The sequence below is a fragment of the Thunnus albacares genome, chromosome 6, assembly GCF_914725855.1.
Source record: "Thunnus albacares chromosome 6, fThuAlb1.1, whole genome shotgun sequence".
NCBI classification, from domain to species: Eukaryota; Metazoa; Chordata; class Actinopteri; order Scombriformes; family Scombridae; genus Thunnus; species Thunnus albacares.
In genome coordinates, this window is record NC_058111.1 from 29,903,379 (window position 1) to 29,927,819 (window position 24,441).

The 24,441-nt window shown below is 40.0% G+C and overlaps 1 protein-coding gene across 4 annotated transcripts in view; it reads right to left on the reverse strand.

Annotated features, from left to right (window-relative positions):
- The window catches only part of LOC122983737 (chloride channel protein 2-like), a 162,579-nt gene that overhangs the window by 30,891 nt on the left and 107,247 nt on the right, over positions 1–24,441 (reverse strand). For all 4 annotated transcript variants that reach the window (XM_044353788.1, XM_044353791.1, XM_044353789.1 and 1 more), the window contains 5 exons: positions 15,565–15,634; positions 14,174–14,284; positions 10,368–10,581; positions 4,074–4,207; positions 1,064–1,254 (listed from right to left, as the gene is read on the reverse strand). In XM_044353788.1, the coding sequence (XP_044209723.1) occupies positions 1,064–1,254; positions 4,074–4,207; positions 10,368–10,581; positions 14,174–14,284; positions 15,565–15,634 (720 nt within the window). The remainder of the gene's footprint in view (positions 1–1,063; positions 1,255–4,073; positions 4,208–10,367; positions 10,582–14,173; positions 14,285–15,564; positions 15,635–24,441) is intronic.

Consider the following 24,441-nt stretch of genomic DNA (forward strand, 5'->3'; position numbering starts at 1 on the left):
AAAAAAAAGAAAAAACAGGGTAAAGAGCTTCTCGCACACCACACACATACACTCTTTCCTCCCACTCCCACATCTATGCCTGAGGGTGTTCTACTCAGCCACTCACTGCAAACTGATGAAAGAGAAATGAAGACAGGAAAAAAGGGAAGAATCGACATTTTGAGCAGTACAGTGCAAGACCTAAAACCAATTTAGACATCTACCTTAAACACTGGCTGCCAGTATCCCTTCTGTCTCTCTCTTGCACACATACACATACGCACGCACGCAAAACTCATGCAATCTCCTTATAGCCGTTATTGATGGCTTAATAACATGTTAATTATGCTCTTAGCTATCCATCTGTCTCACACATACACAGTTTCTGAACATATTTCACATCTTCACCATCCAAACAGAAGTATCTGTCCAGTAAATGTTACTATGCCTCCACGAGCTTCGGTTTTAGCGCAACACGTAACTGACCCTGAAACAGAACCTGTAATGTCTGTATTTCAAGCCTCATTTTTCTCTTCTGTCCACTGTCAAAACTTCAAAGTTCAGGCAAACCAATATTGGATTTGTTCCTCCCGTAGAGATTTGATAAAGGAAGGATGTCAAAAATCCTGCAGGGCTTCATTTTATCTCCTTGCTTTAAAAAATATGTATCCCTTAAAAAATGAGATTTTTTTTTGGTTTACTTTAAAAAGACTGAGCATCTGGAGAATGCTAAATCTTTCTAAAGTAAACAAAACATTTTTTTTTTTTTTTTACTCTGTCTCACTTGCCGATCAGTGGTGCAGGTGGTGCTCCTGTTCTTTGTCATAGTGACCTAACAGCTCATACTTTTGCTTTTTCAACAAAAGCTTAGATTTTGATGGTATTTCTTGTGGCCTTGCAAGTAAAATTCGGAAAACGTGAAAAGCTTTAAATGTCTGGAATCATTCATGATAGAGGTCTTTCATTCATTTCAAATGTGTCTGGGGCAACAACCTTGTGGATACGTCAGCTCCAGAATGTTAATCTTTAAATACACTATAAGCAACATTTAAACATGTTTCTAATGTTTCTAGTAACCTCTGACCTGGAAGCGGACTTCCTGACTGGTCCGCTGGCTGCCGTCCTCGCTGCCAGTGTTTGACACGACAGAAAGACGCTTCTTCTCCGCAGCGGCTCGCTCCCTGATGTACTCTAACCGCCGAGGGCGCCCGAGCTGCTGCGAGAGCAATGACTGGAGCTGGGCACGCTCGATGGAGCCCAACAGGATCATAGACTCTGGAAGAGAGGGCAAAGAGAGAGAGGGAGAGAAAGATGAGGAAAGGAAGAAAAAAAGTGTAAGAGAATGGAAGGAGTGGAGAGATATTTTGTGGAGGAGAAGGAAGAAAAAAAGAGGAGGAGATTGGAAGTGAGGAGGTGGTAAATAACAGGAGGAAGATGAGGAGAAAGGTGTGTATGCCCAGAGAAGGAAAACAAACAGTGTGAGTGAGGAGGAGAGGGTGAGTAGAAGAGAGAGACAGGAGAGGAAAAAAAAGGAAAAGCATAGTTAGGAGGAGAGAAAAAGGGGAAGTGGAGAAGAGAAGGAGGGAAGCAGGAAGAAGAGATGAACCAGGAGGAGGAGACGAGGCAGTAAAAGATGTTTGAGGAGGGGAGAGTGAGCAGACTGCAGGAGATCCCAAACACATGTTGCAGCACTGCAGAGAGCTCAGCAGTTACATAATGACATCCCAGAATGCAGCGAATGTGTGTTAACTCATCGTCACTCTCCTGTCCTTTGTGTGTGTGTGTGTGTGTGTGTGTGTGTGTGTGTGTCAGTGTGTGAGTGTGTGTGTGTGTGTGTGTGTGTGTGTGTGTGTGAGGATGGCAGCTTGCTTGCTTTAAGTAATTGCCTTTGTGACAGTATGTGCTGATTATGTATTTGGTTAAATGCCGCAGCTAATTGTTCCTGCATGATTGCATAATTGAAACAGTGTTGGAATACCAAATTTGCACTTCAGTGAGGCGGTGCCATCAGCAATCTGTGCTCAAGCAAGTTTGTCAATCAATCAATCACTTTAATGAGCGTGCCACCAAGGTCGCTGGAATTTGTTTTTGGTACAGACTGGAAGGGACGCTCAGTTCAACAGCATCAGCAACATCACACACATACATCAATATCACATCAGACACAGTGATTAGCACAACACACTGTGTTCACATGGACTACACCACTGTAAAAAGCTTCTTCTTGTGTGCTTAGGACATTATACGATTTATTACTTTATTATAATGCATTGTAGCTACAGTGTCTTGTGCCAATTTAGGCAGAAGCTGTTTTGAATGATGTAACACTCTTTAAATATCTGATGATTCAGTGGTTGGTAACACTTACGGTTACACTGGCAGAAAAGTCTGTTTTCTCCAGTTGATTAATACTACTTTGATTCAATCAAGCAAAGTATGATAGGGGTCAACCTGGTGAGATTTTATCTGAGGAATAATGTGATGTAAATGATATCTGACTGTGGAGGTATGACTTGCTGATTTCTACTGTTATATATTCTTTTGCACAGTTATCACAGATAAAAACTATGGTGTACAGTATGGCCTGGCCAATAATGAATTTTTGAGGCAGATATTGATATTGGGACCTTCCAATAACAATATACTGTGTCTGTCACTTTTATTAATATGAACACATAATACATATATACATATATGAGCATATGAGTGGGAGATTTTAAAGTTGCAAGAACAAAGAACGCCCGCACCCTGAATAGAGCATTTACTGCATTTACTCAGCGAGTGGGCGTTCTTTGTTCTTGAGACAGTTTTTGATTTTTAGCCTCCACAACTGATAAGGTGTTGGGATGTGCTACCATGAGGCATATTTTACATGTGAAAAATGAACCTGTCAGTGCTTTGTGGTGGACAAACTATATCATAGTGTTTCTAAACTACCTCAAAATATCTTTCTCTTTTTATTTCCTGCTACGTAGCGGCAGACGTAAACACAGATACCAATAATTCTGCAGTAAGCTAATATCGGCTGATATATTGGTCTGGCTGATTTATAGGTCTAGCTCTAGTACACAGACACCAATAGCTTGCGAATCCTTGAGTATGTTCCTCTATGAATAAAAACTGCCTGTTTGGTTGCTGAATGCCAGTAATGTGGGTCTTATCTAATATGAACCTGTCAGAGACATATGCTAAGAGGAGGGAAGAAGGAAAGAAAAACTCAGGAAAGTTTGCAAGCTGCAGGGCAGTGAAGAACTCTTGGAACTGTGATTGACAATGAATAATAACCCTCAACCCTTAAGTATTTTGATTAGTTTCCGTCTGCATTTATATGTTAACCCTTAACTTCAACTCCCACCACCCACTGGGGTTCAAGTGGACCCACATTCTTTCTTTGATGTTGACAACTGATGGCATACAGTATTTATTGTGGCCTGTAAGCAGGTGGCACAGCAACTAGGTTTGGTGATAATTCATTTCTCTACACACAACAATCATTTCTTCAGTCCTGAGACAAGTTAAATAATCTACAGAACTGACCACCCACCATTCTCACTTTATCATTTGTGCACACCTGATTAACTCTGTTCAGAAACCATTTGAAGATAAAATGATATAAATCTGGATACACAAACATGCATGTATTGACTGCATGTGAATGCTGTCTGTGCTTATGTGTTGGCACTCATGGGTTGGGATGTCAGACCTGCAGTGCATGCTTATGACTTTTCACATTTGTATAGATAGAGAGATAAAGTGATAGGTTGTTTCCTGTATGGACAGGTTAGTGTATATGCAGTAGTCATGTACGCTGAAAATATATGTACATATGTGTCTGATATGATATATGATATATTGCAATGAAAAGCAATATGATGTGGAAAACTGTCTCAATTCTTTTTACAGACAGAGATAAGGAGGTTTTGCGGGATATCAGAGGATATCTTCTATGAAATAAACAAGTGTATTAAAAAAGAAGAACAAATGAGCAGGATATGAGATGTGCGTGTTTGTAAAGTGCACGTCTATCTGTGTGAGTGTGAAATGAAATGACAAATGTGAACTTCCCTCTCCGTCTGTGTGTGTCTGCGTCTCACCGGCTGATTCCACTAGAGCCAGAGTCTTGAGGTGGCCTGTCAGCAGGACGTTATGCAGATCTCTGTAGCAGCAATTGAGTGTGATGTACCGCACGTCCCTCACCATGATGTCCTCCACACGAATATTATACTTCCTGATACAAGAAAAGGGGAGAGGAGATAAAGAAATGAGACATGGAATTTATCAAGTGGGATAAGGGATATATCTGGGGTGAAAAAAAGATGGAACAAGTGGAAAATCAAATATCATCTGAGTTTGAATAAATATATGCTGACTTTTGAAATTGTACACTGACTTAAAACCTTTGATGACACCATTTCTGATGTCATCTCACCAAAACAACTGAACTATATATCTCCCGCTTGGTCAGTGCAGTTTTCAAAAAAATATTCCTATGCATGGATCTATAACTGCTCTCTGACCGTACATCCTTCCTTTAGCTGACCAGTCAATCCAATAACACGTTACATTGTCGACACGTCAGCCGGATGTTAGCAGCGCTGACGGCAAGGCCATGTGTACAGTAGGAGAAAATGGGTGACATTGCGTGAGCAGATCTTGCCTCAGCAGAATCGTACGCCCCGGTACACCAGTCATAAACACTTAGCTTTCTCTTCCTGCCTGAGCTTGCCAAAACTTGCAAACACGACAGCAGTCACTCGACGTTTCCGCTGCCAAGCCCCGTAGCTATGCCAGGACACAGGCACCGGCCAACCCTGCGCTCCTTGTTGCAGTGACAGCTCAATACACTGACCTCTCTTGGACTACAAAGTCAATTTGATGACCATCTTGACTTCAATACAACAGCTCACAAAGTTAGTCTAAGATCCCAATAAAGCAAAAGCTTGAAGACAGCTCCAGGAAATGGCACCAACAGAACAGGTCTCATAAAAATGTTCTCTGCAGGTCCTTCTGTCGTGCTGATGTCATTAAAGGCTCAGTTCCAGTGTTTCCACATATTTGCATAGCAATACAATGGTTAGTTAACTACGTTACTTGGTTAAGGTCAGGGAACGATTGTGGTTACAGTTGCAGGTTTATGACTAGACAAAGACTCCTGCATCAAAGTCAGACTCTTACTTGTACACCACCGAGACCTCCACACTCTTACTTTCCACTTCACTACGTACATCATAATGGAGACAATACTACCTGCAGTGGTGCTGAATGTGGGCACTTTACATAAGTCCTGAGATGCAGAACTGTCCGATATGAACATATTTCTTCGGAACAGTAAGCTTGGTGTCTAGCCATGCCGATATTTTCTGTCCAGGTTTTGAGATATTGGTTTATGAGATTCCTGCCTCCACCACAATTCAATGGAGCTGATTGGAATTTGGTTTGTGGTGCTCCCAGCATTGAACAATTGCATTAATGCCACCAGCTGGAATTTTTCATCGGAACTACTTTCGACAGAAGAAATACTCCCTAAGGAAAGTGTTTGCATCAGGGTTTGTGTACTATCTGGCCTGACAGGGACACAGTTTCTGGAAAGAGAAGGTGAGGAATATCAGAGAAAGTCCACTTTGAATTTGTCTTCATCTTAAATGTCATGTGCTCAATGTTGCTGTACTGCATGTCTCAGAGATTACCTGTCAATCAAACAGTGTAGGGCAAATGATTTATAATCAACAACCTGGAACATTGTAGGTGATGCTCTTTCTATTTTTAGCCATTGTGACTGTCATTGTTAATCCAAACTCCCCTATTTTCTGTGTTTCTGTTCTAAACAAACAGAAATCACATCACTTCCTCACAACAGAACTACTAGACACCTACTGTTATCAACAGCAAATCAAACAGATTTCCTGAACTGGATAAATGTTGAGTCACTAATGCTTTCTATCAGTCTGTGGTAGAAAATATAAAAACATAATAAAAAAAATAAAAAAAACGCTTCCTCTTTCTGGTGCATTGGCAGCCTCTTTCAATTTGCTAGTGGATCTGAGAGAATAACGTAATGCATGCCTCTGAACTGGACTCAACCGCTGCCAAGACTAATTTCCCTCGGGATATCAAAGGCAGTTGATGAAATCTGATTGGTTTTCTTTTAATTGAACCTTTCTCCCCACAAGGCTGGGCAATACATCTGATCAGTTGGAGCTATCTTGCTTTAAGCCTTGACTTATAGATTTCAGCCAAGATAAACAGATTTATAAGGGTTATAAATCCCCGCTTATAGATCATCCATATTGTCCAGAGTGGAGTAAATACGGGTTTGTATGTGTGTGTGTGTGTGTGTGTGTTAAGGAGGGTGTAGATGGGTGTATGGGAGAAGGTGTAGAAGCCAATAAAACGATGCTTGTAATGATCCAGAGAAAATATGATCATCTGCTGTGGCTGTCAGAGGAGCAGGGACAACAGTGGACTGTGTACAATTCAACAAACTATAATTGGCCATTATGAAATGCTAAGAAACAAAAAGTGACAGATAGAGAAACAAACAGCTGTGCTACACACACACACACACACACACACACACACACACACACACATACAGAAGGTGATGTTATGTAATTGTTCCCACATTTGTGCCACTCCAACGCTGAAGATGGAGCTGTCAAGAGAGAGGACGAGAGTCAGGTTGGAATAAAAGACGCTAGTGGGGGAGAGGAGGAGGAAAAGGTTTCATATGTGCTGCTGGGTATGATTACAGAGAGGCAGAGGGTAACAGCATGTCTGTAGTGGAAGTGTGTGGAAATATATATGTGATCCGTGTGTGTGTTTGTGTGTGTGTGTGTGTGTGTGTGTGTGTGTGTGTGTGTGTGTGTGTGTGTGTGTGTGTGTGTATGTTTGTGTCCAAATCTGCAAAAGATACACAGAAATAAAAGATAAGAAATCCAATTCTCTCCATGTCCATGTGGGTGTGTGTGAGCAAATGTACATGCAATCATATGTGCGTGTCGCACGGCAGGCATTACACAAGTGTTCCTGTGTGTGTGAGTATGTGTGTGTGTGTGTGTGTGTGTGTGTGTGTGTGTGTGTGTGGGTGGACGGTTGCGTGGGTGTGAGATGGATAATTTCCAGTTTGAGTGAAAAACACATTCAGCTTGGAGGGGGCCACGCTACCTACAGTGTCTCACCCCCCCCCCTTCAGCTGCCTCCTCCGCTCTCATATGCTGCAGTAATATAACACACACACACACACACACACACACACACACACACACACATTCATTCACTCACACACACACACACATATACACACAGGCTTGGTGATGGAGAGTAGTGTGAAAGAGCGAGGTGAGAGGCACAGAGAGGCATAAAAGTGAATGAAGAATGGAGTGAAGAAGGAGCTTTCTGCGCAGCAACTGAAGTTTGTAGAGTGTGTGTCATTAAAAATAGATGATTCAAGGAGATTACATTTTTGTGTGGACGTGTGACTGTTTACACACACACACACACACACACACACACACACACACACACACACACACACACACAGAGGGTATTCCTGACAGTTTCTCAATCATCTTTATGCCTCGGCAACTTTTGCCTCGGCAACAACATTTTTTTAAATCATTATGTAGAGATAATTCAATATTTTTTGATGATCGATGTGTACACACACACACACACAGGATTTATGACAGTTTCTCAATCATCTATGCCCGGGCAACTTTTAACATTTTGAAACTTTGTGTTTATCCTTGAATATATATTACAGTATTTGACTGTGTGTAGATGATTGATGATTGTCTTATGTTTTACTGACCGTACACACACACACACACACACACACCAACACACTGAGGAGTTCTCATGTTTTCCTGACAGTTTCTAATTCAATTCACTTGAATTTGTTGAAGCTTCAATTATAAATATTTCATGAAGTTTAACACACCCCCAGAGATAGAATTACAAGTTACAAAACAGACAGCTAAAGAATAATTCTGGTTTATTGCAATTTGGATCTTATTTTCATAGTTTGGTACAATTGCTGTGATTGTAAAACAAACAAACTACATTTATCTCTGCATTTATCTCTAAATCAATTCCTGAACTTTTAACATGCAAAAAGCTGTGACCAGACCCGTAATCAGAGGCAAAAGCTTGCTGCTCCGGGGTAGTGCAGGGGGAATAAATAATTGATGAAAATAAATAAAAACTAAGTGATACAGTACATGCAGATTGCTGAGGAGAGAGGTTTTCAATGGCTTCTGTTCACTTAGGTTTCCACCTGCTCAGACCATCTTGTTACACAGAGCACTGGTATCTTCATTAATTATTTACACACGTAGGACATGGCAACAAGATTTAATGCTAACGTAAAATTCAATTTTGAGGTTTTCAGCGGGGGTTTTAATGAACTTATTTCAGACACTGCAGCAGCAGGTCAAAGTTGAACCACAAAGTCTGTCTGCAAACTGAGATGAACATTTATGACAGTCTGGGACATAATTTTACTATTACCCTTTGTTTTTATTTTTTGAAAGTTTGATTAACCTGTGTGTTTATGTGGCTACTCATGTTTCTTGTCTCATTTGACTTCTTTTTAGTGATGTTGCCATATTCCTAGATTTCACCAATTAACATGTAGAGTACGATATGGTCATAACCAATGGAATCAATGTCTAAAACCCATGGAAACAAGATCCATGTTGTAATAAAGTAGAATTTTCCTTTAAGGCAATTAAATGCATCATCCTCATACTGCTAATAATTCTGTAAGGCCTTGGGAACTTGTGTGGCTGATACTTTGTCTGTATGTGCATGCACATATATCCACTGTGTTGCTACATTACATAATCAGCACACAGGAAATAACAAACTGTGCAACAGCTCATTGAGAACACGACGGCTCACATTACACACAGCTTCTTTCTTTCTGTCACTCCACACACACACACACACACACACACACACAGAGGACAGGAGAGTGACGATGGGATGAAGAGGTCATAAGGCTGCGGTAGATAATAAGGAGAGAGAGAGGAGAAGAAAGCAGGAGGAATAGATTGAGAGAGGAATAGATAATGAGGAGATGGAGACTGTGGGTCAACTGAGGGGCTGATGCAGAAAGTGAAGGACTCAAGTAGTGACACCGAGAGGAAACTCTTTAGGGGATGGCCATAGAAAATGATGAACAGATGGAGGATGAAATCAGATTTTTTCTCATTACTCCCAATTTGGGAATGATGCATCCAAACTATTACCTCCACCTAGTGATTTGCCAACATCCATAACAATTAAGGGTTCCAAACAATTAAATGAAAAGTGCTTCTGTGTGGTTTCACTGAGCTCGGAGGACACGCGGCAGCTGGTGATCCCATTCACTATTGTGTGGTTGCTATAAATTATTAATGGGGGTGAAGGCAATTAAAAGCCATTTAAGGCTGAGCCACTGAACCAGGCACCTCCATCCATGTTTGTCACTGTGATTCCACACTTTTTTAATCTGGTGTGTGATAAACATTATCGCCCCACAGGTATTTAGTGCGGTTTTAGTGTTGTTCTTCAGTAAGTTTCAATTGCTTTTATGTCACTTGTATTTAATTTTATGGCATAAATTGCACATAATTTCATGGTACACAACTATGTTTCTCAACATCTAATTTTGTCCATTGTCAGTTACATTTCGTTCAGCCAAAACATGCAATGTATTTATTGAAATATTCTTTTAGTTTTCCATTACAGGCTGACCACACCAGATGCATTTCAACTGCGTTTCTCTGTCGACAGTCTTATGTCCCCCTGATGGAACAGATGTGCTTCCATTTGAATCATGATTTGTGACAATCACAGCTGCCAAACTTGGTCTATTATGCAACTGACACAAGTGTGATGTGGAAATTTGAAGCCTCTAGTGCTCATACTCTGAGAATAGACTTTACAGTGAAGTATGAGACATCTTGGGTCCAGCAGTTAAACTTCTGAAATTAAATATATTTGCATATCTATAGATTCTGGAATTTTTGATGAGGAAGAGGGAGGAGATGCCATTTTAAGGATTTTTAAGGAAGTATTTGAACTTTTTTGTGGGGAAACCATATCAGACATACATTAGCAGAGTATTTTCATATTCCTTAATATATGTCTGGAGGGGATCTTTAAGCTTCAAGTCTATTTTCTTCTGACGTTCATGTAAAACTTCACTTCATTTTATGCTGTCTCTCAGACTGAACATGTCAAGTGTAGACTCTAATGATGCATGGAAGTTGCTGCTGACATTCTGCTTTCACTATGCCGCCGGTGTAGACAAAGTACTTGCTGCTACAACAATCTAATATCTGGTAACCTATGTAATGTGTAGTAAGTGTGTGCTAGTGGCCGGCATGGTCCACTGTACATACTCATGGTGTCCCCAGCCCAGCTCCGGGAGGTAGGGCAGCTTCTTGATCCTGATGATGGAGTCGTAGAGGGAGGGCTGGAGGGACTGGGCCACAGCGTTGGCCAGGATCACTGCTATCATCACCGGCAAGATGTGGGAGATCTGGCCGGTCAGCTCGAACACGATGACTGCGGTGGAAACCGTATGGGTGACCGCTCCTGACAAGGCCGCAGCACCTTTTTGTGGGGGACAGGACAGTGGGGTGAACAAAAGAACAGAGAAGTAGGAGGGAGATGAAGGAGGTTTCAAGGGCGCCATCCATCAAAATGAGAAATAGTTCAATATTACCATGAGTTCAAAGTGCTATAAACTATATTTCTACTACCCCACAGCATATAATAGAAAAGATTGATCAATACCAAGGACTCAACATCTTGACTAGCTGCTGAGATTTCTCATTTTTAAAGCTCACTTCTCACCAGACCTGCCAGAAATTGGCTCAGCAATGGTGCCAAGGGTGAGCAACAACAGTCAAAACACATTTTGTTTTCAAGATAAAAAGATGCATGGTGAACCTCTATTCTTCACTAGCCAAGTTTCTTACTTCTTCTGGTGGTGAAAATGTGACTTTGACTTTTGTCTCTTACAGGTCACTGTAAGATGCACCACAGACATTGCAATACTGGTCACTGACAGATAACCTAAAGCACCTTCAAGTTACCAGAAATGCATAAAAACATTATAGAAACATACGTTAAAAGTTAGAAAAACGACCATCCTAATCACTGGTTGTATTTACATCAATATTATTCCCACATGGACAGTATAAGAGGTTGTGGCTCAGTTATACTGAAATACCAACATATCAATATTTGTAAAAAAATCAGTTCAATACTAGAAATTCCCTGGTTGGATCATATAGACAGAATACTGTATACACAGCATTATTGATCCAGTGCTCAAAACCACAATTCAGCTTCTTTGGAAATCGATTTAGTTCCAAGTCATCATCAAGTTATCAATTTCCATGACCAGACCCAGCAATCTATCCTCTCTACACAACAAACCAAATTCACATTCCTCTCTGTCTCCCCTCACATGCCCGTAAGGCAAAAATCGACTTATTTTGCTAATTCAATACAAAAGGGAACCTCAATATTTCCAAACCTTTTTTTCCCCTAATAAAGTGTTGTGAAAACAGCAATATAAAAGCTGCATCAAAGCAGACAGAGCAGCACGGGGCTCAACAGGGAAAATGGATGAGTCCAATTCAAAGAATGAGACGAAAACGGGAGAACAACAGTAGAGAATGAAAGCCTTAAATTAAAGAGGAGAGCAGAGAGAAACAGATGGTGTAGGAGGTGTGTGAGAGAGAGTCTAGAAAGGCAGGTTTCATTGTTCTTTCTTGTAATTTAATTAAGCCCGTGTATGTCTGCCTATCCTCCTCAGATAAATGCTACTGCTCCCTCTGCCCATCCTAACATTTAGTCCTTAAAGCTAGCTCTGCTGTGAGATGAAAGAGGCTCATCAGTGTGTCAGGCCTGTAAAGGGCTGAGTCACCAGCTTCAGTGCCCCAACAACAACATCAGCAACCCAGAAAAACAGCCGCCGCCAAACCTGCAACATAATCACCAGCACGGCTGTCAACAAGTAGCAAAGTGGAGGAAATCACAATGCTGCATCTCATTAGACACGGAACTTCAGTAGGGATGGAAATGACGTGTTATGAAGGGACAACTGGTGTCTGAAAGACCTGGAATATATCAAGGATTGTTCTATTATAGGCCAAGAACATCATGCTATCATGATCTTATTCATAAACATGAAAAAAAACAACAACATGCCACTTTTGATTGTTTGCATGGTCCACAAGTTACATAATAATTAAATGTAATCTATTTCAGTTACTGCATCACCTTCAGTAAAATTAACCAATAGATGGCAAGAAAGCAACTCATACATTTTTAAATGTTTTTACTGTATTCATTTAAGGGATCCCTATGAAAAATGCTTTCAGTTTATGTTTTTATGTAAAAAAAGGACAAATAACAATAAAAAAAAAACTCTCCACCAATATTGGCAACAACCTTAAAAATCCATTATAAGTCTGGCTACAACCTGACATTGTACATTTGAATTCTTAGCTCATGCTCTGTCTTGCAGCACAGTGTTGCACCCATATGGCTTTAAAAAGACAGATCATTTTATTTGCCTTCAATTATCAATTAAATTAATTTTGGTTGACCATATCGTCTGACTCCTCACATTTCTTTTTGTTTTAGTTTTAGTGTCTAACATAAAATAGGTCATTATCTTATTAACATTCGGGTAATGTTGCCTGAGCAAAATGGAGAAAATGAGCATTTTTCTTATCAGTGATTTCATAATGAGAGGGACGTGTCTTTAACGCCTGAGTGGTTTTAGCTTCCACAAAACAAAAGAGTTGCTGTCGGGGCTGTATTGAAAATCTGTAGTATAGTTTGCACAGTTCAGCTAATGTAGAAAAGAAACTCAACATTTCCTGCAGTGGTTTCACAGTAAATCCTCTGCAGTGATTCAGGGGGAACGATAAGTTCTCTGGCAAAACTTCTTTATCTGTTGCTTCGTTGCTGAATAAATGAAGTACATTCTACTGATACTTTCTCTGTTTTACACTAAAATCCAACAGAGCTCAGACACTGCCGGGACTTTAAGCAAGGTGATGCTGCTGGGAGGCTTTTACTAAAAAGCAGCTGCAAGAACGGCTGACTCAGCTACAGAGATTAGCTCTCTTTGTTTGATAATAATTTGTCCAAAACTACATTTGGGGATTTGTGTGATCTGTTAAACTGGGCTAAGAACTGGAAGAGTTCTTACTCTTCCAGTTCTTACTCTTGCAGAAGTCCTTCTCATTAGAGACAAGCAAAGAAAAGCAATTCAGCAGATGCTGGGCAGAGAAATATAGTTAGCAATTCAACTAATACTCAGAAAACAGAAGTAGTGAGAAGTTGAAAAGTAAAATGCATCAGTAACTAAAACAGGTTAAAAGGTAAAATAAGATATATTACTTTTGTATTTTATTCTATTGATTGTTTGGAGGACAAAGCAATAATACATGATTGATATTATTCTACTTGTTCTATTATTTATTCATGTACGTATATCCTCTGATTCAGTCTTCACACATAACAGAGAAGTTCTGTGACACTTGATTTATTCCAAGAATCAACAGCCAACAAACAACTACTTTAGTACAAGTTTTGTTGCATCTTTTACATTTTCAACTCCCGAACTATGAAACAGGATATGAGCACTTGACAGCAGCACTATGAGCTGTGAAAGTTTGTTTTGCCAGCTGGTGTCTCAGCTATTTTGGAGGCTTTTTTTTTTTTTATTAGTCTAGTCCGGTGATCTTGTGAATGTAATCTGATTCTGTCTTGTTGTGTTTGAGGCTGTTCATATCCTACGTCTCCTTTAATCTGGCTCCATTTACAGACTTAACTTGGAGCTGTAAATTGAGGCAATAGGCTGTAGGAAAAATTTATCTTGATTCATTTTCTGTGAGTAGTGGCATAAAAAGGAAAATATTTTACTCAAGTTGAAGCACTGATGACTCAGAGAGGCCAAATGAGAAGTAAAAGAAATGTGTGCAGTTCCCATCTTGAAAAGACTGAAGCACTTAAAAGCAGCTGAGTTGCTTATAAATAGGAAATATTTTTTTGAAGAGCCCAAAACTGATTTGTATAAAAGAGTATAAGGGAGAGCAAAAACTAAAAGCACATTTGCGCAGTACGACATAGAGAGAGAAAGGTGAAGAATCACAGCAGCATGAATGTGTCTTTAACTCACCCACGACAGCGTAGCCTCCTGGCACTATGGGGTAGATGGTGCCATCTGTGTTAATGCCATCTGGGAACCAGGCTGCCATGCTCTCTCCAACCAGACGACCAAACGCTGCTCCTACAGTATAAACACACACACGTGTGCAAAGAAACAGACAGCAACAATCAGCAATCAGCTTAATACTAACTGGGAGTAGTAATTATTGATACCATTGAACTGTATTTCTGCTCTACAGTAATGACTGTGTTTCCTCTTTAGAAAAGAAAACTCTATTAGTCCAATGTTTTAGCATAACTTTTACTAAATAAAATTGTGCATATATTGTTACCCTCAGGCTAAGTAAAACTCTCACCTCTAGTTTGATGTTTGAAGACAGTAACTATAAATCTTTGAGGAAAAACAGTGAAGAGTGGTGGTATAATAACGTTTTAGTATACTTCCGAGTTCAATTAAAGGACCAGTGTGTAGGATTTAGTGGCATCTAGTGGTGGGGTTGCAGATTACAACCAACTGAATACCCCTCCCCCTTCCCTTCTAAGCATGTAGGAGAACCTACAGTGGCCACCAAACTTGCAAAAAACATGAAAGGCCCTCTCTAGAGCCAGTGTCTGGTTTGTCAGTTATAGGCTTCTGTAGAAACATGGCGGTGCACCAAGGCGGGCTCCGTGGAGGAGGACCTGCTCCCTATGTAGATATAAAGGGCTCATTCTGAGGTAACAAAAACACAACAAATCTTATGTTCAGGTGATTATATACTAATTAAAACATACTTATGAATATTATATTCCATTTCTGCCAAGTTTGTTCTGCTAGATGCCACTAAATTCTACACACTGCACCTTTAAGGGAATGGTTTGACATTTTGGGACATATGTGCTTTCTTGCCGAGAGTTTGATAAGATTGGCACTCATGTCTGTCCGTTTAAGCTATAGCCAGGAGATGGTTAGCTTAGCTTAGCATTAAGACTGTAAACAACACCTAGCTCTGTCTAAAGGTAAATTAGCAGGGTTTTTTTTACATTTTGTTTTTTTGTACATTTTAAACAAGATAGAACGTGTGAATTAGTGGGCTTTGTAGGTGCTGAAAGGTGGATAGCTGTTTACACTCTAAAGCTAAGCTAACTGTCTACTGGCTGGGACTGAAATGAGAGTGGTATCGACCTTCTCATTTAACTCTCAGCAAGAAAGCAAATAAGTGTATTCCTAAAATGTTGAAATGTTCTTTTTATATTAGAGGGGTTGGTAAAATGCCCTTTTTTGAAATTAACTGTAATATTATTGGATTTCGAATGGAACTTGTGTACGTGTTTCAGATTAACACATTTCTACTAACTTCTCTCTCTCACAGACACATCTTCTTTCACTGGTCACACACACACACACACACACAAACTTACCAATCACAAATACTGGCATGAAAGCTCCACAGGGGACTGGGATGGTGGTGGCCAGGGCAGACATCCAGAACTAAGAAAGAGAGAAGAGGGAGATAAAGAACAGACATAAAAAGAAAGAACAGGGTGGCATTTCAATTAGCTTCAGAGTGCCATCCTGTGTGGCCCTCGATGATAGCCAAGTTGAATCCTCCACCAGCAGTGAGGGCAGCCATGCGGAGCTTATTGCTGAGGTTAGATTGAGCTATCACTTTCACTCTTCATTTGACAACGACCCTGAAATGAACCCTGGGTAATGAGCGGGTGCCGCCGATTGGCCGACACTGTGCCAGGCCAGTGGAAGAGACTGCTAATTAGGAAAGACAAACAAAAAGGGAAATGTCACCACTGACAACGTGTGAGCATTGTCGTCAGGTCGGTGCGTGCGCCTCAGTTAAAGCAGGGGGATCAACACATATGAGTGCTGTAAGGCGGGCATGTTTATTTTTGGAGAGAAAAAGCTGTGCTGATACTGAAGACAGACATTAGATTAGATGTCTTATTAGATTTCAAGCGAAGCTCGACACAACAAGAGTGCTATTGATCAGCTCTACAGTAAATACATCATCAATCATTATGACTAACTGGTGTTCTTTCTATTATTTTATTTAGGACTTTCTTTATTTCAACTCAGTCACACTTCTCGTTTTCTCTCTTTCCGCCAAACTTAATTTAGGCCAATGTTAAGACACATATACATTCCCCCATGGAGCAGGACATTTCCTCAGCAGAGAAAAAGAAACTTAAGACTTGGTGACATTCAATGTTTGCACGCATAAATTAAGACGTATGAATGAGAGTATTGTGCAAGCCATTACACAAACCTCATCGATGTAATAATCTCACGGTTTCAAATAGACTTTTTAATTACACTCATTACGCTGTCTCTCCATCCCTCCATGCCTCCCGTCCTCTCCCTCTCTTTTCCGCTCCCTCTGCTCTGTCTATAGTTAGCTGTAATTAAGGCCGGCTGCCATGGTGAAGTAATGGATCTCCTTCTGTAACCCTACACCGCCGCCGTTTTCACAACCTGTGCCGTGCGCACACACACATACGTGCGTAGGTGTTCACACATGCCCACGCACACACCTCGACGCAGACTTGGTGACGAGAATCACAGCTGAACGCGGCCCGGCGCCAGAGATGTTACAGACATGAACACTCAAAATAGGCCTCATGGGAGACAAGACAGTCACAAGAATCGTTCTTCAGACTTCTCTTGGATTGTCTGCCCTGCTCTCCTCTTCTTCTCTTTTTTTTCCCCTTTACTTACTCCCAGCCTTTAAAACCTTAATAACTCCTAGAAAGGTTTAAAGGATCTAGGAACTCATAACGAAGGCTTAACTTTATTACAGAAGCCTTGAACTCTGATGAGAATACCCTGTGAAGCTGCGGGACAGATTGTCACACAACTTTTAAAACCACTCTGATTGGAGAACAACGCGATCTAATCCAGGTGTAAATTTACACTTAGTCATGACACACGCTCTTATCTGAACTGTTCACTGAAGACTCTACAGCTGAGTGCATCGTAACAGTGTGTAACAATGGTCATAACTGGTCATAAAATGTGTATAAAAAATTACTTTTTTTATAGGGTTGTGGAAACATTATGTGACAACTGCTGAATTACGTTATTGCTCATAAAAATATAGTAAACTGTTCTCTCATTTAGAAGAATATTTAACATTTTGTCAAGTCATTCTTTACTCTCCTGCAGGCATTACTGCTTAAATTAAATACAAAAGACCATGAGGCAGCAAATACAGCACATTAGACCCAAAGAAAAACGGTGAGTAATCTGTAAGTTTTTAATTTATTATATTTTTTGAATCAAATTACAGGCTGAGAGTACACCCACACTAAGACAGCTAAATTTGAAAACCTATCTTTTTCTCCCTGCTTTGACCCTCCAACCACACTAAGCCTCTATAGCACAGTAGATAACAGTGTGTAGTGATGGTTGTAACAGGTCATAAAAATGAGTTTAAAAAAAAACTGTGTTTACAAAATCCAAAAACTGAGCTTTTCGAAAACTGTCTCCAGATTGCACTGGTCTGGAATTTTAGTGTGGACAGGGAAAACTAAACTCCCTAAAAACTGATCACTTAAGCCTGCTCAGACATGGAACAGTAAAGAAGATAACTTCCTGTAACTTCCAACCTCTCTGTGATCGCTCACGCTGCACAGCTGTATTCATTACTCTGTATTTATGTTGATTTTGGCAGATGACATTGTGATCATAAACTAGTGATTTAACTAACATCTCAGCACAGGAGTGTTCACACGGTTAACAGGCAGCATCTGCAGGCTGCAATCAAACCACTTTTATCACTACCATTGTCTGACAACAGAAATAGAAAACATGTGAATGAGATAAAGTAAATCTTATGTATTAAAACGTAGTATAGGTGAAAATGGAGAGCAGGAGGAGACACAATGGATGTTTATCCAGCTGAGATTTAGCTGCGTCTGTGTCTCTCCTTACCAGGTGTCGGCTGTGATGCATAATTTTGTCAATTGCAGACTAAAATAAGATATATTTCATTTTTCTATTCCATGTATATCTTTACAAAAGCTACCTGAAAACATTTTCACATGTAAACAGCATTTTCAGATTTTGTGTGAGAGCCATTATTTTCATCCAACGCATTGTAGAGTGGATAAGAGGACACTTAAAGACACACTTCCAGCTGCACTACTGAATGGAGCTGACAGTGTAATCTAAACCAGCTGCTTGTTTACTCATTATAACACAGCCACACTAACATTTGCACACAGGTGAATGTGACAAGATGTTGGCTGCAGTTTCTTCCACAACCTCTTAGAACAGCTGACTTAACCATGGCAACCGTCCTGATGCGCAGGTTCCAAGTTACAAAGGGTCCTCCTCCAGGTGGCTCAGGGGTTGCCAAGGTGATGGACTAATAGCCATTAAAGAATCAGCCCTCTCTCACTGGAAATGTATTTCGACATGTACATCTTGCTGCTTCTAGGAAATGATTATGATCTTTTTGGGTTTGGTGATATTGTGCCACACAAGCTGACACACTGTGTATAATCTGTGGCAGGAATCACATGGATTACATTTCTGAGAAGTCTCTGTTGAATGCTAATGCACTGCCTCAGATCCTCGTAAACTCTCCTTGTTTGCCTCTGAATGATACAACTGAATGTGCTTCCCTAACAATGTACAGAACCATCTTTATCAACATCACAGATCAACATTTCTGCCTCAAGTGTCCACTTTTATGTGATATAAAGGAATAAAAATATGCAGTTCCATTTACTTGTATACATTATAAAAACATGGATGGAAAGTGAGTCAATGTAACCTTCATTCTGCTCCTTCCACCTCCTGATAAGATAGTTTATATATGTAAACAGAGTATAAGAATTCCCAGTATGCTCAACTTCACATTAGGCTTGCTCAGGTGTCTCAGTATGCAAAAGCCTAAAGAGAAAACTTGACCATTTGGCTAAAACATAACTGAAAAGACACTGCATCAATCTCACTTTATCTAAACCCTCTTACCCGACAGAATCAGCATGATCTGATGTCTAACTCAATAAATGTGCATTTTCACAAGGTTATATCCCTGTCCTGCTGAAACACCTCCTGCAGGAGTTTACAATGTTACAAGGTTTACCATAATGGGATAAAAGCTGGTGGATAGTTTTCATGCCTGATTCCTTGAGCGCTTTTCAAAATGACATGGTTGATGGTTTGATAATATAATTGAGAGTTGATTGTTTTTGATGAGAGGCATTAGCATTTCCGAACATATTTCTCCAGACCCTTTATTTGCTCAGTGACTATCTATATCCTCCTTGCCATTTCTGTATCCGATTCTTTACAGCAGCAATGACTCACTTTCCCTCCGAGGAAACATTAATTTTTCATCTAATCTAATCTAATGTAATCTACTAAGTGTACGTCTCTCAGAGGTAGTGCACGACCATCAAAATTTATGAGGATCTCTGACCTCGAACTGAAGGGGGACTTCTTAACCATCAGAGAAAACGGAAGCCTGGAGGCAAGAACACCAAGTCGAGACTTTATTGGGTTGTTGGTTGAAAACCCTGCAGCTGATTAAAAAATGAATGAAAGAAATGAACAAGAAAACCTCTAACATGAATTAAAATCCACTTAAATATGACTTAATGAACCACATGAATTTTAATTTTTGGCCTTAATGAGACTTATAAGTTATAGAGCTGCTTTAGGGCTCAACTATTTTAGAACAAAAAATAATTAAATTCAATCAATATATGTAACTCAGATTTCACCAGTAGACATAAGTAGGTTTGCTCAAAAATACTACCAGCAGCCTTTAATAATTCTAGCTGCATTTCAGCATTGCTTGAGCTAAAGTTGTGTCAAAACGGTCTCAGACAGAAGACATTTCTCTGACACTCGGCATCTTTTAAAGATTACATATGTGGCTCATAACAACGTCATTAAACAGCTATGATGATGTGGTTTAGTGATCGTTGTGTGGCTGTAATTTGCTTTATGTGAGAACATAATGAGCAACAAAGCTGAATGTAATGATTAGGTTAGAGCCTCGCAAACAGAGATAATCTAACCATAAAGTAAACAAATTGTCTCTTTGGTGGACGTTAATGTTTTGCATCATTGCCTTTATAAAATGGGTAATAGCGGATATGAATCTCAAACAGGAATTGAGTAGAAGGAACACACTATTTTTATTAATAATACTGCCAGTCAACTGTTAACTGTATGTAACACTTCCTCTACTATAACTTTTAAGGAAAATACGTCACCATGATACTCACCGAAGATACAAATATAATTTTAAGATGTAGTAAGTGGTTCAATTGACAATTTGGACAACAGGGCCCTCAGTCACTAGCTAGACTCTTCTCTTCTGTAGTTCCCCAGTGGTGGAATGAGTTACCAAACTCAGTTCAATCTGCAGAGTCTCTCAGTCTTTAAGAAAAGACTAAAGACCCAGCTCTAAGCATTTGATGGACTGAAGGAAGAGAGAAAAAAAAAGAAAAGAAAAAAATTGCTTCTAAGCAATCTATGCACTCTATGCATTGCTTCTGTGCACTGCCTACTGGCATCTACCTCCTATCAGGCTCAAACTTAGCTTTATAGCACTTACTCATGTTGTTCTCTCCTGACTAGATCCCTACTTGTGCTGTATAAGCTCTCAGATGTACATGGCTTTGAGTGTTTTTGGACCAGCCATTGACCTATTTTGTCGTTTTGAGAACTTGTTGAATGGTAGACAGGGCAAACAGGTCCCATGGTGTGTTAGATATTGCAGTGGTTACTGTTGTAGGTGTCTGACAGGTAAAACTGCTTCACTGACATATAAATCATCCTCTCATTAAACAAAATCAAAGCATTAATTTATTGGTAATGTGCAGGACAATGAAAACATTTCCTCTGCTACTGCTCAGATGTTAGGAGTGTGCTACTTTTCAGTCCAAGAGAACTAGAAACTGATTAAGACCATTGGGAAATGTACAACGTAACCTTGGCATCATGTTATTTCTGTATAATTTGTTCAGATGAAAAATGTATCTGTCATCGCAATTTCTGTGAAGCTGTGCACTTGAGGTTACTGAAGAAAAAGACAAACCTACAGTACAGCTGCAGGTTTTATTCAGGTGCATATTGGCCTTTCATGAAAGAAAACAGATAACCAGTTGATGTGGTGCAGTTAGATTAATTGCATATTTATCATATAATTGATCAATACCACCCTGATTACTTATGGGAGACTCATAACATGAGATGATTTTGATCAGATTTCACTGAAGGATGCATGAACATGTTTTATCATCCGTTTAATTTAAAATCTTTTCATCCTGGCTCTTAGTGGAGGATTTTACACCAGTAAATACTTATCCAGAGGCTGGAAGACTAACATTTTGAATTCAACGAAAAAATATAGACTGTTCGCTAAGCTTGCCCCCCCCTTCGTTAAAAATTAGTAGCTGGCAACCATTCATTATGCCAGCTGAAACTGTCACAAGCAAATTTTATCCAAGAGTTGGCTGAAACCTTTGTCCCTGGTTGACTTTTTGATGTTTCCAGCCGACTCATTGCATCATTACATGATAATGTGCTGAAAGAGGCTAAAGCTGCATGTCCCAGGCAAAATGTCTATATCCTCACCAGCTGAATTATGTGGAAGACGTCGAAAAAAGAAACAATATTCTTTTTGTGTTGCAGTGTAGAGCTACTTAGTCCTAGTTTTAGGCTTTAAGTATGATTGGGAAAAGTAAGATTGGACTCATATTTCCATTAAACATAACCTTGTTTGGCTGTTAAGCTTACACACTTAGAGAGCAAGACAGATGTTACATTTAACTTTATTGTTAGTTTTTACAAAGAACATGTTTGATGTTTATTACTACAACTTTAGCTGGTATAACACCAGTGTTGTTTGGCTGGTGTTGCTGGAGCGTAAACTTGCCCAAATCAATAAAGAGCCAACACAGTGGGAAAGTACTAAACAGTGGATGTTGCTCTCATGAACAGAAGCTCTATTCAGTAGTAGTAGTCACCTGGTTAGCTGGACATGCTAATGTTTGTAGCTTACATTAGTGGAGACAAACAAACTGTTTAATCCATTCCTTACACTTTTGCTCTGGTGTTTTTGGTTTTGGAAAGGCTCAAAAAAGACACCACCCTCTGAACTCTTCATATACACTTTTATATGTATATTGCTTTTATTAGTGTGTAAGTACGGTTGCCAAGCTATGATTGGACATCACTGTTTGGGGGAGGGGTTTAGCGAACAGTCAAAAAAGTCATCTACTGTATGAGTGATTTCCATACAAATATATGAGCATGAGACCTCTAAAACTCATCGGTCAAAGCTTATGCAGTACAGCTTAACCTATACTTTCTGCCTCTGTAGGGTCTCCATTCATTTTGATTTATTGTTCTGTTAATTTAACATTAGTTTTAGAAAAAAGTTAAAAACTCTGGAGACTGAGGTGCACAAGAAAGAGAACTTAAGGAGAGAAAAAAAACCAGGAGAATGTAAGTGAACATAAGTGGTGGAGAAGGGAGAAGTGAAGGATACTCAGGTCAACGGTATCAGTTATGACGCACTACCCAGGACATTTATACTCTATTTAATTTGTCAGTCATCTGGGAGTCCTCTGTGCTTGTGTGTGTGTGTGTGTCACATTCAGAGGACAGTCTCTCGCCTGGGGGCCTCTGGGGACCCTCAGGGGCCCTTCTTCTATTCCCACTCCAATTACAGTCCCGCCAGCTCTCTGTCACTTTGTCGCACGCACACGCACCCACACAAATAGATAACAGAGGACTCACTCAAGCTGGAGGACACACATGCACACACACACACACACACACAAACAGACACACACCTGTATTAATAAACACATACCGCACTCAGAGCTGTTGATGTGCATAGTTGCACACCACTGAAAATAGCATTTAACTACAAAGCATGCCAAATTGGTCTGCAGGTTTGTGTGTGTGTGTGTGTGTGTGAGTGTGTGTGTGTGTGTGTGTTTTCAGGTGCGCTACCAATACCCTTAAAATACAAAAACACTTTCTCAGCAGTATCACAGCTAACTCAACATGCAACATTTCACTTGTCTTTTCACTTAGGGCACACTCTGTTGACCGTTTTATACACATGTGATTAAAGTATTCATAGCAGCTTCCATTTACTAACCTGAGGATCAGGACTTCCTGGTACTAGATATTCTCCATGCACCTTTACTTTCAACAGTTTAGCAGCTGGCAAAGGAGCCTTCCTGAAGTTTCAGCTTTGAACAGGAGCAACAAAACAAGATAGCTGCCATGTTGGATAAAACTGTTCATTACCAAGAAAGAGAGGGAGAGAGCAATCTCTCCTCACCAGGCTGAATCCAAGAAAACCAAAGACTGTAATTAGACAGAGCCATTACAGCCTCACTTTGAATGCTATGTGTGTGTCATATGAGATTCTGGTGTGTGTGTATGTGCGTGTGCCAGTAAGAGAGAGAGGACATGAGTCAGTACATGCCCACAGATAGATGTTGAGAGCAGCTCCATGTGATATGTGCAGGTGGGTGATTAAGTTAGTGTTTTTGTCCTCGTACTGTATGTTTCTTACCTACAGTCTATGTAGGAAATGCTGCATCTGTCTTTGGTAACCCTGCGCATGCAAAGAAGGCACGTACATGCATAGACACACACGCAAGGTTGGATGTCACACTGAGAAGAATTACACCTACTGCCATTTTGCTAGAGGACAGAGGGAGGATGAGACTGACACGCACGCACACGCACACACGGAGGAATGAGAGAATGGACAGCGGAGTTTCATCAAGAAAAGTTGATTCAGTGAAGCTGGCTTCAAAAAGTAATCAAAATCAGTTTTTGACAGTCACTTTTTGAGATATGGTGACAGACAAAAGGCTGACAGAGACATTCTTTATTGCACTGTACAGAAACAATGACAAAGAGACAGTGAGTCAGTTTTTGCCGTTACCGCACTATGGACTGTCACACCATCAGTTCTGTGCTTACATAACTTTGAAACTGGAGCCCCTGGCTAGTGTTGGATAATAGTTTCAGAGTGTGTTTGTACCACATTCTGCCGGGCAGTTTGCTGCTCAACTTATCTGTGGATAGTGTTTTTTCTGAATTATTTGTTGTTAAATGAAATATAGTGAACTACTCAATCTAATTCATCTATCCACTTCATGCAGAGTACTATTTGTTTTCTCCATAAATCCAGTTATGTTTATTTGGTTTGAGTTTAAAGCCCCTATGTGTAGGATGTTAAAATATCTTACTTTGGTGACTCCTAGTGGTGGAATCAAAAGATTGTCTCATTT